A 13,453-nucleotide genomic window follows, 5' to 3' on the forward strand; every position below is an offset into this window, starting at 1 on the left:
AGAATCTGTCTCACAGGATAATCATGACATGAGGTCTTGCAAGTGGAAAGTTCTATTACTATAGAGTAGCTGTGGCCTCATATTAACAGGCAGGGCTGACAACCGTGCTTCAGATGAAGAAGGGAAATAGTTGTTGGGGATGAGGGCTCTTCCTACATCTAGTAACCCTTGCAAAGGGCCCCATTACCTTAAATAGGGTTGTTGACAGAAGCTGTTGGCTAGCCACAGCAAGGGTGAGTTCTCCTCCCCCTCTTAGCAGAGCAAGCGTTGATAACAGAAGGGCAACCCACCCCATTGGAATTCCTCCTGAGATCCTAACCAGGATTTGGAAAACACCCGGATATGATCGAAGAACCATGCCAGGTTTTATACCAAACCAGACCCAGAACAGGACACTCCAGTTGTTTAGTTTCTGGAAAAGAGAGCATCTAGCACTGCATCTTCCCCTGTTCATCCCACTCCAGTGACCCCAGCCGAGTTGGAGCCCTGGACTGGACTTAATTTTTGAGAGAGGCCCCGTAACCCATGGTACTGACTGAGCAGGGTTGGCAGGTTCAGGCTGGTGTCTGCAACTCAGCCATATGGATGGGTTTTCCCTAGCAAAGGTAAGCTTTCTTTCCTCTATTTCCAACTACACATGCCTTCATCTGTGAAAACATTTAATCTGCTCAGTTTAGGGGTGTACTGGGCCACTAGGAGAGAAAGAAGCTGAGAAGTTGGAGGAAGTTTGGCTGGTAGTACAGGGAAGTTAAAGGAGATAATAGGCTCTTTTTGTTCTTCTCACCAAGATGGCCGGCACCACACTGGCTTGACTTCTTCAGGGACAACCCTGGAGTTGTAGAGAATAATTTTCCTGCTGAAACAGCTTGCTCATCTTCTGTCCTATAAGTTGAGGGGTTTATTGAGATGATGGATCAGAGGACTACCTAAATGGGAGGCTCAAACACTTAAAAAAAACATGTTTGGTTTCATATGTCAAGATCTATTTTGGCACAGAGTAGGCCAGTAAATTAGAGCTGAATTAAGTTATCAGCTGAAAACCTGAATTATTTTTCACCCTTAGTATCTAAATAACAGAGATCTCTTAGAAAATATGGGTATAAATTCTGGCTTCATCAGTAACTAAGTGCATGGCTTTGAGCAAGCCCCTTTACCTTTATGGCTTCAGTTTCCTATATGTCACATCAAGAGGCTGAATAAAAGATGATTTCTTAAGATATTTATGGATCTATGTGTGTGTAATTTGTTTTTTCATTGCCGAACATCTATTTTATTCCAGGCCATTTACAAGCAGCTCAAATATCCATTATTTTGTTTGACCTTCAAAACAATCCTGTGGAACTCTTACATGGTATAGTTTCTCTCTGGGGAAATAAGATCAAAGCATAACTTCCTTGCTTACATCTGTCTGTGACAGTAGTTTGATCTCTATATGCTATATATTTTGTAGCTCTGCGTCTGTGCATTGCCTTGCATTCTCAAACAGATCTATGACTCCCAAAATGTTAAGGACTATATACCCCAGCCCTATTGTTTTATAGATGGGAAAATGGAGTCTTGCTAAGGTAAAGTGACTTGCCTAAAATTACCCATTGAACTAATGGCAGAACTTGGACTAGAGCGAAGTGGTGGGAAAATGTATATTTGTGCCTCTATGCCAATTTAGCGGTTGCTGTTTATGGAACACATACTGGGCCCCCATCACCATGTCTGGCAATAGATATGCAGAGACATCTAAGACATGACATCCACCCTCAAATAATTTATAGTCCAATCTGAAAAATAAAGACAATTCATGAAGCACCTCATGAGGCAGAAAGGTAACAGTAATACAAAGTTTGACTTAATCCATTTTGGTGCTATAGAGAATAAGTAGTACTTCAAAGGATAGTGGGATGAAGAGGCCAGAGGGGGCCTTCTGGAGCAGTTGGGATTTAAGTTAGGCCTTAGAACAGAAATATAGAAGGCATAGTGTATGAGAGAGAGAATAAATGAACAAACTAGAGCCAGGAAGGGGAAGGAAGGGGAAGGAAACCAGCAGTTGTTCTCTGTTATGTTCCAGACACTGTTTATACTAGGGCTTTCATGTAAATTTTCTAATCTGTTTCTCCAAGACTAATTTTCCCTTTTTTATAAATGAGAAAATAGATTTAGGGTGGTTAAATATTACCAAAGTTCACATAACTGGTTATTGGGATTGCTAGGATTTGGAAAGAGGAACCACAAAACAAGTCCTCCCCTACATCAAGGGTTTTCTGAGAAACGTCATTTGGAGACTGAGAATTAACATTTGGGCCACTTCTGGGTATGGAGTGAGGGGCATGAGTATTTGTAGGAAAGTCCACAGATCTGTTTCTTAATCAGGGTAAGTATCTGGGTTAAGCCAACATAAATATCTGGGGTTTTCCTGTGCATATCTCTGTGTATGTCTTTGAATTTCTATTTTAGATCATTAGTCCCTATCTCATGTGTTTGGGATGAAAATTTTGTGAAATAATTTATATAAAGCACTGGATGTGCTGCTTAGTATGTAGTAATATCTCAATGAATAATCATCATCATCATAATCTTCATAATCATCATCATGAATGCTATTGATTAGGTATATCTCTGCCTATAATCACTATAATCACTCAAAGTGATTATAACCACAAGGCTGGATATGTCACAGTATATGTATTTTTTTCCAAGACATGGCTGTAGCTATGTACATAAACATGCTCTCTGTATGTATACGTACATGTAAATATATGTATGTGTGAGTATGTTTTTGTGAAAGGCAGTATAACATGGTGATTAAGAGCATAGACTCTACAGCAGTACTATCTAGGTTCAAATATGAACTCTACTGATTAACTGTCAGACCTTGGGCAAATTACTTTACTCTGTTCTGCAGTTTCTTCTTCTGTAATATGGGACCTACTTCATAAGCTGATTGTGAGAATTAAATAATTTATTCTATGTAAAACACTTTAGAAGAGTGCTTGGCATATGATGATGCAATAAATATTGATTTAATATTATTAATATTATTTTGAAGATTACTAAGGTTCTGTGTGACAGTTCAGTTCTATGTATGGATGCATCTCTGTTTTAATGTAAGATGGCATGTGCCTGTGTATATATACAAATGTGTATATGTGTGTATGTGTGTGTTTGTGTGTATGTTTGTGATGTTGTCTATGTCTGGGTTTGTCTGTAGTTGTGTAGAGTATGACTGAGTGCTTCATCCCAGCCCTAAGAAGTCTAATGTCCTGGCTGATGTTCAAGACAAGAATGAGAGGCTGGAAGCTTGGCTCTGCCTCTTACTCAGGTTTGGACCTGTGAAATTGGTTTGTATATAGCTTTGGGGATGAGCAGAGGACCTTTCTTATTAGAAGTTCAAAATATTTCCCTCACATACCCTCATTTGTTTTTGTTTCATTTTTAACTTTTATTGAAGTATAGCACACATACAGAAAAATGCAGAAATCCTAAGTTTATAGCTTAATGTATTTTCACCAACTGAAAACATCCATGTAACCAGATCAAGAAACAGAATACCACCTCGAAGCCTTCTTCCACTGCCCTTTCCAGTCACTGATTCCCTACCTCAAGGGCAAACACTATCCTGACTTCTAACATTGAAGGATAGTTTTACATGATTTTGTACTTAACATAAATGAAAGTGTACAGTATGTACTCTTTTGTATCTGATGTCCTTCTTCAATATTATGTTTGTGAGTGTCATCCAGATTGTCATGTGTAGTTGTAGTTTGTTCATTATCATTGCTGTATAGAATTCCATTGCATGAATAAAACAATTGATTCATCCATTCCAGCGTTCTTGAATATCTTGGATGTTTCCACTTTGGGTCTACAAACATTCTTGTAAATGTCTTTTGGTGAATTCTCCTTTGTTTTGAACAACAACGTCTAGAGGATGAGAAATGGCAACAATGAGTCTTCCCCATTTGCCTATGAAAAAACAGACATAGGGAAAATTAGTGGCTTGATTTAGCACTGAGTGAGTCAGTGGCCCAATCAGGTTTTTGTTGTCTGTTTTCTAGTTCCTGGGTCAGAATATTCTTTCTTTTACACTGCTAAAGTAACTGGATCCAGATTTTTCTCTGAGGAAATGTTACATGATTATTAGTAAAAGTCACTTTTTAACTTTTCCCTCCAAAATCCAATATAAAGAATCAGTGATGCTTGTTGAAGTAAAAAAAAAAAAAAAAAAAATCAGGTAAGGTAGAAAATCTGGGCTTTCTGTTTTCTTGGTCACTTGGTTTGGCTCTTGCCTTTCTCTTTCTTCCCTCTTTACTTTTCCAGTCACATACAAAACCTCTTTTTTCTCTTTCTTCTACAACAGCAGTTGTTCATTTGCCTGTTTCCCAAAGTAACGTGGGCCATGAATCCAGGCCGTTTCCTCTGGACTCTGCTCTTCATGCAATCCTTGTGGTCCCAACTGACTGATGGGGCCACTCGAGTCTATTACATGGGCATTAAGGAAGTGCAATGGAACTATGCTCCCAAGGGAAGGAATGCCATCATGAACCAACCACTGGACAGTGACATGTAGGTTTCATCTCTTGTGGTATTAGAACTGAAGGTGGGATGGGGGTGCTCCCTTGAAGGTGAGGTGGGATAACAGCTAGCTTTTGAGCTCTTTGGGCCCTCCACCCAGTGGCATGTTATCTAGAAAGAGGACTGGTTGACTCAGGAGCCAGCATCCCATCTGGCATTCCACGCCAAGGTGCCTCAGCATATTTCAAGTTCTAAAGGTAATATTTCCATACTCTTTTGGTTCTAAGATGATATCCACATTGCTGATTTAGTAACACTGTTTGGCTCCCAAAAGAAACATGACATATCTACAGTGTTTTCATGTTGATTACTAATTTCTGATATGTGAAAATGTAAACAAATTGATAAGTCTTGGAATCAAAGAAATAACAGTAATAGTTACCACATATGTAACATTCACTCTGGTCAGGCATCAAACCAGAAATTTACATATGTTGCCTCACCTAATTCTCATAAAAGTTTTTGAAAATAAGCATCTGTACCATCATTTTACAGGTGAGAAAACTGAGGCTCAGGGAGATCAAGTGACTTGCCTAAGTCCTATAGCTAGTAAATGGAAGAGCTAGGATTGAACCTGCATAATGTGAAGCAAAACTGGTACTCTTTTCACCATTCTGCTTCTCATAGAGTCCACAGAATTTTGTGCTTTTTTTTTTATCTCAGAGCCTTGCAGGTTTTCCAAAATATTTGTTGAAAAAAAATGAATGAATTTATTAAGGAATCTTTTGTGAACATGACTCACTTCGTTTATCCAGTGCCTCAGAATTTTCCACAGTAGAGTCTGACCTCTGGTAAGAATTACAATAGGAATACCACTTCTGTCTTTTTTGACACAAAGTATCTTCGTATCCATTTCATTTTGCAGTCAAATTGTCCTTGGATTAAAAGTGCTCATAAGGGATAACTTCATTGTTCCTTATTCCTAATAATCTGAAGTAATAGTTAGCATTTACTGAGCTTTTACTGTGTGCCAGGCACTGTTCTAAATACTTTATGTATTTTAATTCATTTAAATAACATTAACAACTGTCTGAACTTGGTATTGTGATTATCTCCATTTTGCAGTTGGGGAAACTGTTCACAGAGAAGTTAAGTAACTTGCTCAAAGAGCCACAAATTCAGAAGTGGCAATCTTGGCATTTAAATCCAAGCAGCCTGACTCTAGAACTTGTAATCTTAACCACTATGCTATAAAGCCTCTCATATATATAGTAGGATGGTACTAAGTCAGGCTTAATCAACAGGGAGTCAAAAAAAAAAGTCAGTTCAAAGTTAGTTGTCTCCCCATTATTATATATTGGGTTGAACCATATAAAATTGCCTTTTCTGTAGCTCAAAAATGATGAAATATCAACAATTTCATAAACTTCCCATTGTCTAACAGTCCCAAACCTAAAGCTTTCATGTTTTCACGAATTAAATCCCAATTCTTCTTGTTCTGCACTAAACAAAGATGGACACATTTTGGTCAGCTTCCTTTGAAAAACAACCCTCCAGAGATTTGATGATTTGGGCAAAATTGTGACTTGCTCTCTTTTCTTTCTCAGAGTGGCTTCCAGCTTCCTAAAGTCTGACAAGAACCGGATAGGGAGCAGCTATCAGAAGACCATCTATAAGGAATATAAGGACAACTCATACACGGATGAGGTGGCCCAGGCAGCCTGGTTGGGCTTTCTGGGGCCAGTGCTGCAAGCTGAGGTGAGGGATATCATGCTTATCCATCTGAAGAATTTTGCCATTTGTCCCTACACCATCCATCCCCATGGCATTTTCTATGAGAAGGACTCAGAAGGTAAAACAGCCCACCATTTCTTCCTTCCACCAGTAACAAATATCATTTTTCATTTATTGCCACCTGGAATAGAGGATCTGGGAGAAATGACAGTTTTTTCCTCCTTATTGGTTGTGTTGGTATCCATTTTGTTATTCTACACTGTGTGAATTGGGACAAGTCGTCGCTCCTCTTGGGGCCTCAGGTTCCTCCTCAGGAATGTAGAGATACAATCTGCTTTTTATCACAAGAACTGCCTTAAGGTGTCACTTTCATAAATACTTGAATATGCTTTGAAAAGAGAGAAGCGTATGCTGTGAATGTAAGAGAGCATTTTAACATCAGTCTTTTGAAAGGAACGTTTTTTTCTTAAGAGGCAGTCAGTTTATTCATCTGTATCTCCCACTATCCCAGGCCCAATGGCCTGTAATACTGACAACAGTGAGTGAGGGGGAATAAAGAGCGAAGTTAGAAGATCCTGGTCTGGCCACTAACTCCCTGTATGACCGTGGACAAGTTATTTTCCTTAGTTCTCTCGTTCCAAAAAATGGGGAAGTGGACTAGCTGTTCATTAAGTTGCCTTCAAACTGAAATTCTATGATTCTCTGCTTTCTGTTTTCCAAAGTGTGTGCTTAAGCAGGGAATTCTTTCTTCTCCCTTGTCTCCATGCCTTCAGCTTTGCACTAAAATACCACTAGTTCAGGCCATTCAGCACTTTGCCTGGCCATAAATCCTCCCCAGTGGCTGCTACCTCTCCATTCATTGCTAATGTGAGATCTGAGGTTCTTTGGCTTGATGTGACTTGAATCCATGCTCTCCTCAGGTTGCTACATAGTGCTGGACCTTACAACTCTCCCTTTTACAATATTGGACTTGTGTCCCATATGTTAGCCTTCTCTTGGCTTCTGTTTCTACCAGACTTCCTCTCACTGACCCTGGGACTGGGCATGTGATAATTTCATTTTCTAGGCTCTCTATACCCAGATGGTTCCACTGGATGGCTAAAAGCTGATGACTATGTTCCCCCCGGGGGCAGTCACATCTACAGTTGGAACATTCCAGAAGGTCATGCACCCACAGATGCTGACCAGGCATGCCTCACCTGGATCTACCATTCTCATGTGGACGCTCCACGAGACATTGCAACTGGCCTCATTGGACCCCTCATCACCTGTAAAAGAGGTACAGGCCTGAGTGAGCTACAAGATGTGGTTTGGGACATCTAGGGGAAGCAGTGATACGGTTGAACCACTTATACATTGGGCAGCAACCCCAGGAGTATTCATTCAACACCCTTGTCCATTAGCAGGAACAAACCCTCCCAAATTCCCTCTCCATTATTTTTTTTCTATTTCTTTACCATTTTACCTAAAAAAAAAAATCCACTTTTTATTGTCTTCTTATGTCGTCATTAAAACTAGTTATGATGGGGATAGTTATGATGGAGATCAAGTCTAATTGACATAAGGAATTTAGGGTGTGTAAGATTGAAAGTGAAGTCATTACGGTTTGGGGAGGATAGAGGACTTGATTGGGAATGGGGTTTGTACAAAATATAGTCAGGCTTGAAGACCTGGGTGTTGTAGAGTGTGTTCAAGTTGAGGTCCTGTTTTGGGTTGAAGACAAAGTCAAGGTTGGTGGGGGGTAAATTGTTCTAGATCCTGTGTGCCCCAACTATAAACCCTAGGCTTAACTAAAATGATGGTTTTATTTGGGGAGTTTGGAAATGGAAATTAGCAGCAGATGGCTCTATCTGCTTTTCTGTTGCTCTTAGACTCTTGAGGCTCCTGTCTTCCTATTTCTTTCATATAACTATGCTCGCAGTTTATTATTGCAATGGAAAGGAAGTTTTCAAGGGCACCAACATTTTTTATCTATTTTAGGAACCCTGGAGGGGAACTCCCCTCCTTGGCAGCAGGATGTGGAACATGGTTTCTTTCTGCTCTCTTCAGTGTGGTAGATGAGAACCTGAGCTGGCACCTCGATGAGAACATTGCCACTTACTGTTCAGACCCTGCCTCAGTGAACAAAGAAGATAAGGCCTTTCAGGAGAGCAACAGGATGCATGGTGAGCTGGGAAGAGGTAGCCACACCGTGACATTGAGTCTTGATTAAGGGTTTCCTCGAGGCCTAGCATATGGTGTATGCTTTCCCATATCTGGGCTTTTATAATCCTTATTAAGACTGATAGGATATGCAGATTTTCCCTGTTTACCTATAAAGACACTGAGGCTCCTAAGGTTATACAGCACATAAGTGGCACAGCTGAAATTCCAACCCAGATCTGACTGACTGCATAACTATGCTCTTGCCATTAGGCTACCTTGCATCATAATGTGGAATAGCCCAGATTTTTTAATATTCTCAGTGAGTTTGGTGAGGGTTGTTCATTGACATAATTAATGAGTATTGTTTTGTTTTAAAAATGATGCTACCTGGAAGAAATGCCCATTTTGTGAAGAAAAATGGTTACTTTTAAACTAACTTGCCTATATTCCCCATCCTACTCTGGGCTTCTATCTTTAGGAGAATTGATTATCTTAATTAAATTAAAAACAAACTAAAGCCACAAAAGTCCTGAGGCATAAGCAGAGAACTGCTTTTGGAAATAGAAATCGATATTGTTTTTGTTTATTTAAGGAAGTGATTTAGTTACCTTTAGTGGCAGTGGTGGGCTCAACGCCAGACAATCTCAAAGGGAGGTAACAACTCAGAAGGGAAGTGTAAGGGATGGCTTGGGAGGCTTAAATTTCTCTTGGGTTTTACATCAATTGCTTATAATAAGCAATTAATCAGATAACTAGACAATTGTCCTTTTGAAGGTGGCTGAAAGGAAGGAATAGCCTTCAAAATAAACTCCATTCCCTAGAGAGAGTCCCCATTTGCAGGGTCTGAATCATGACTCTACCACTTTAACTCTGCAGCCTTGGAAAAGAAGTAGCTTCACCTCTTTGAGCCTTGGTTTTCCCATTTTTTGAATGAGACAAATGTGTATTTCCCATTGATATTTGTCAGATTTAAATAGGATAATGCATATGGTCAGCACAGTGTGCTCTTTGAAATGTATTATTATTGTTAGATGGTGCAACTTTTCTCATTGAGAGGAGTAAGGTATCTGACTAGCTATCCTTTCCTAATTCTGATAATTTCTTTGGGGTTTCTTTTGCAGCAATCAATGGCTTTGTTTTTGGGAACTTACCAGAGCTGAACATGTGTGCGCAGGAGCGTGTGGCCTGGCACTTATTTGGCATGGGCAATGAAGTGGATGTCCACACAGCTTTCTTCCATGGACAGATGCTGACCATCTGAGGCCACCGCACTGATGTGGCTCATATCTTTCCAGCCACCTTTGTGACTGCTGAGATGGTACCTCAGGAGCCTGGCACCTGGTTAATAACTTGTCAAGTGAACAGTCACTTGCAAGGTGAGACACAACAACTTTGACCCCTGGGGTGTAGGAGGGAGATGGCAATAATGGTCACCAGGAGGCTGGATTTCTGGCCTGGAGTTGTGAGATAAGTAAGTCTTCCAGGTGAGGCATTCTGGTATAAAGGATGAGACATTAAATGAAAAGTCAGGGGACCTAAGTTCTTTCCTGACTTTGCCATTAATTTGCTGGATGACCTCAGGCACATCTCTCTGGATTTCATCATCCCCATCTCTAACATAAGGTGGTCTAGGGATAGAAAGGTGGATTTTTAAGCTGCATTTTTTTTTTTTTTTTTTGCTTATAATTCTAAGGAATTAAGACCTGGAGGTATTTTTAGCTGATTTAGGAGTGAATGAGAGGTTGGTAAAGGAGAGTAGGGCTTCTGCAAGAGACCATGAAATATTATGGTTGAGTAGTGATATTCTAGTTGTGACCCTACAGCCATAGAGGTTGAATGTTGGCTTTCAGAGGGAGAATAGTTGAAGTAATAGCAAAGTGCATTGAAGAGCATCAGAGGGGAATAGGAACATATGAGACAGTGGAAAGAGGATCAGATAAGTAATCAGAAGGCTTAAATTGTCATCTTAGCTCTGCAAAAGCATACTATGCAGACTTTGGGCAAGTCTTTTCCCCTTTCTCTGCCTCATTTGCCACATCTGTAAAAATGATGGAGATGATCTAAATAGACTTTAAGATCTATCTTCAAATATCACTTTGTCTAATCATTTGGTGTTTGATGAATTATGATGGTGTCAGGGAGGTGATATGTGAGCATGTGAGAATGGATTTGAGTAGGTAAAGAGTTATAGACCAGTAGGATAATGAGGCTGAGGTAGTAGCGTTTGATCCAAGAGTGTCTAGTTACCCATGCTCCATCATCCTGAGTCTGTTCTCTGTCCCCAAAGTGCCTGGTAAGAGAATTTGAATGGGGAAGGGGGTTTAGGGATGCAGCATGATGGTGGAACAAATGTGGATTTTGGTACCAGACAGACTTGGATTCAAATCCTGTTTCCATAAGTTGCTTAACTACATTTGGTAAGTTATGTCACTTCTCTAAGCCTCTGTTTTCTCATCTGAGTATGAGGATAGTGATGCCTATGTCATTTAATAGATATGCGCTTTCAGAAAGATAATGTATTTTAAAACTGAGAAACTAGGGGGATAATGAGACCAAAAGAGTGGATATAAGAGAAGAAATTGACCACTCAGTATTTGTAGTTTCAACTACACCACTGATTACCTGTGTGATCTTGGGAAAGTTACTTAAACCTTTGATCCTTTATTTTTCCTCATCTGCAAAAAGGGGATAGTAGAAGCCCATTTCACAGGATGGTTATAAAGATTGAAGGAGATAACATATGTAAAGCACCTGATTAGGGGTCTGGCATATAATACATACTCAACAAAAATTAATATCCTTTCCTCCTCCTCTTCATTCCTCAGATTTATAATTTACAAAATGGACATGATGATTTTTATAAATCTCCCTGGGATATAGTAAGACTCAAATGAGATAATATAGCTGAATGACATCTATAAGATGCTAAGCAAATGCATAGTAGTATCATCTGTTATCATTTTGCCTTTATGTAGCATCTTCTGCATTTGGAGACATTACTTAGAATCTACATTTTCCTGACAGTACCAAGTCTGAAGCTTCATTTCCATGTATAGAAGGTGTTCCTTTTTGGGAACATTTCAATTTAAAATGCATTTAATTCAATGTTCCAACCAGCCCTGTAAGGTGGTTTTCGCTATTATCCCCATTCACAAAAGAGGTAACTTAGCTCAGATTGAGGAAGTGACTTGTCTATGTGGCAAAGTCTGGATTTGAAATCAGTTTTCCTGACTTCAAGATCTGTGATGTTGCTGCATTGTGAGCCTGTTGCAAGGGCAGGGATGAGGATCTAGTGAATAAGTCAGTGGTGATATGAGCAGATGGAGGTACTTGAATTCCCACCTGGGCTTTCTCCCAGCCAGGCCATTGAAGAGTGAAAGAAGATGGCCTATGGTTGGGCAGGAATAAAGAATCTAGTAGATGGTAGGAGTGGGAAACGCTAAGAGAAGAAAGAAGGTTGGTCCTCTTGGTAGAAATACTAATGAATGAATGGGTGAAATGGAGTGAGTTATGGTGTTCTTCCTCCAGATGGCATGCAGGCACTCTACAAGGTCAAGTCTTGCTCCATGGCTCCTCCTGTGGACCTGCTCACAGGAAAAGTCCGGCAGTACTTCATTGAGGCCCATGAAATTCAATGGGACTATGGCCCAATGGGGCATGATGGGAGTACTGGGAAGAGTTTGAGGGAACCAGACAGATAAGAGGCAGTGGACTCCCTCTCCCTATTCCTGGGCTCAGCTCCAAACACTTATTCTCTTCTTCCCAGATATTTCTCACTCTACTTGGGGGTCACAATCTTGGGGGTTACGTGACTCATCTGTTAGCTAAGTTCTTGTGACTTCCTGGAGAGATTGCTTTTGGGGAGCTATGGGTAGCAAAGCTTTATGTAGGATTAGGCCAGAGCCCCAGAAAGGGATCCTAGAAGAGTTAAGATTGGTTCTTCTGGAATCTCAGGCCATGTTCAGAAAGGAAGGCCCAGGTGGGTTCAGTTCCTACATCAAGTGAAGTGTCTTTTCTCCAAATTTTCTGTATCTCACCCATTTTTTACTGCCTTGATCCTTCTTTTCTTTTTCCATAGTATGAAGGAGGCATTTGAGCAGGGGATAAAGATTACTCTGAGAAAGGTAGGGAGAGGAGAAGCAACTTGCCCATTGGCCATTCCATGCCCAGCCTTTTGGGGGAATTTCTCCAAGTTTTCCTGCCTCATCCATGACCCACATGTGGGCAGGATGGAGCAGGAGATTAGTGCTTTTTTTCAGTTGCTAAGCTTTAAATTATACCAACTTATTGGAAAATCAGGGATGTCAGGTGTTTCACAGAAGAAGCACTTTGAAGGATGACTAGGAGAGGGCATGGGGGATGATCCTAGGAAACTCATCTTGATTATTCTTCCAGCAGGACATAATAGAGTGAATTTGCATAAAACAGAGAAGCAGGCACCTGGATCTCAGCGTGGCTTCCAGAGTCTCCATCTGGGCTTGACACCTTAGTGGGTTTTCATTTTGGGGTGAAAGTTATTCTTGATTAAGGGGAGAATGGATTATGAGGATCTGAGGGTGATTCAAATGTAGGCTATGTAACTCTAGAGGGTAGTATTGGTCTTACTGTCTGTAACTTAAAAGCAAGCAGATTTCAGCCTAGTGTAAAGAAGAACTCCAGTAATTAAAACTACCCAACAGTAGGAGGGATTGCCTTATCTTAGAATGAGTTCTCTGTCCTTTGAAAGACTCAGGTAGAAGCTGTAGATATCTGTTGGGGTGTTGCCAGAGGTGGTATTGTCACTGGGTGAGAATTAACGTGGATGATCTCTGACGTCCTTCCTGACCATAAAGATCCATAACTTGAAGAGACTAATGGTGAGGTAATAGTTACTTTGAAACCCAATGGAATCATATGATATTTGCTTCCTTATGTGACAGTGGCTCTGAGAAGTTCTTTCAGAAGAGCTCTAGCCAAATTGGAGGCACTTACTGGAAAGTCCGATATGAAGCCTTCCAAGATCAGACATTCCAGGAGAAGGTGCAGCTGGAGGAAGATAAGCATCTGGGAATCCTGGGTGAGGAATACT

At 40.4% G+C, this 13,453-nt stretch overlaps 1 protein-coding gene across 1 annotated transcript in view; it reads left to right on the forward strand.

Annotated features, from left to right (window-relative positions):
* The first annotated feature begins 491 nt into the window (after positions 1-491).
* Positions 492-13,453, forward strand: part of HEPH (hephaestin) — a 103,974-nt gene continuing 91,012 nt past the window's right edge. Inside the window, 9 exon segments of the mRNA XM_037821506.1 lie at positions 492-605; positions 4,352-4,557; positions 6,114-6,358; positions 7,307-7,519; positions 8,221-8,279; positions 8,282-8,405; positions 9,507-9,761; positions 11,914-12,076; positions 13,299-13,441. Coding sequence (XP_037677434.1) covers positions 582-605; positions 4,352-4,557; positions 6,114-6,358; positions 7,307-7,519; positions 8,221-8,279; positions 8,282-8,405; positions 9,507-9,761; positions 11,914-12,076; positions 13,299-13,441 — 1,432 coding nt within the window. The 5' untranslated portion in view covers positions 492-581.

Source organism: Choloepus didactylus, chromosome X, assembly GCF_015220235.1.
Source record: "Choloepus didactylus isolate mChoDid1 chromosome X, mChoDid1.pri, whole genome shotgun sequence".
NCBI classification, from domain to species: domain Eukaryota; kingdom Metazoa; phylum Chordata; class Mammalia; order Pilosa; family Megalonychidae; genus Choloepus; species Choloepus didactylus.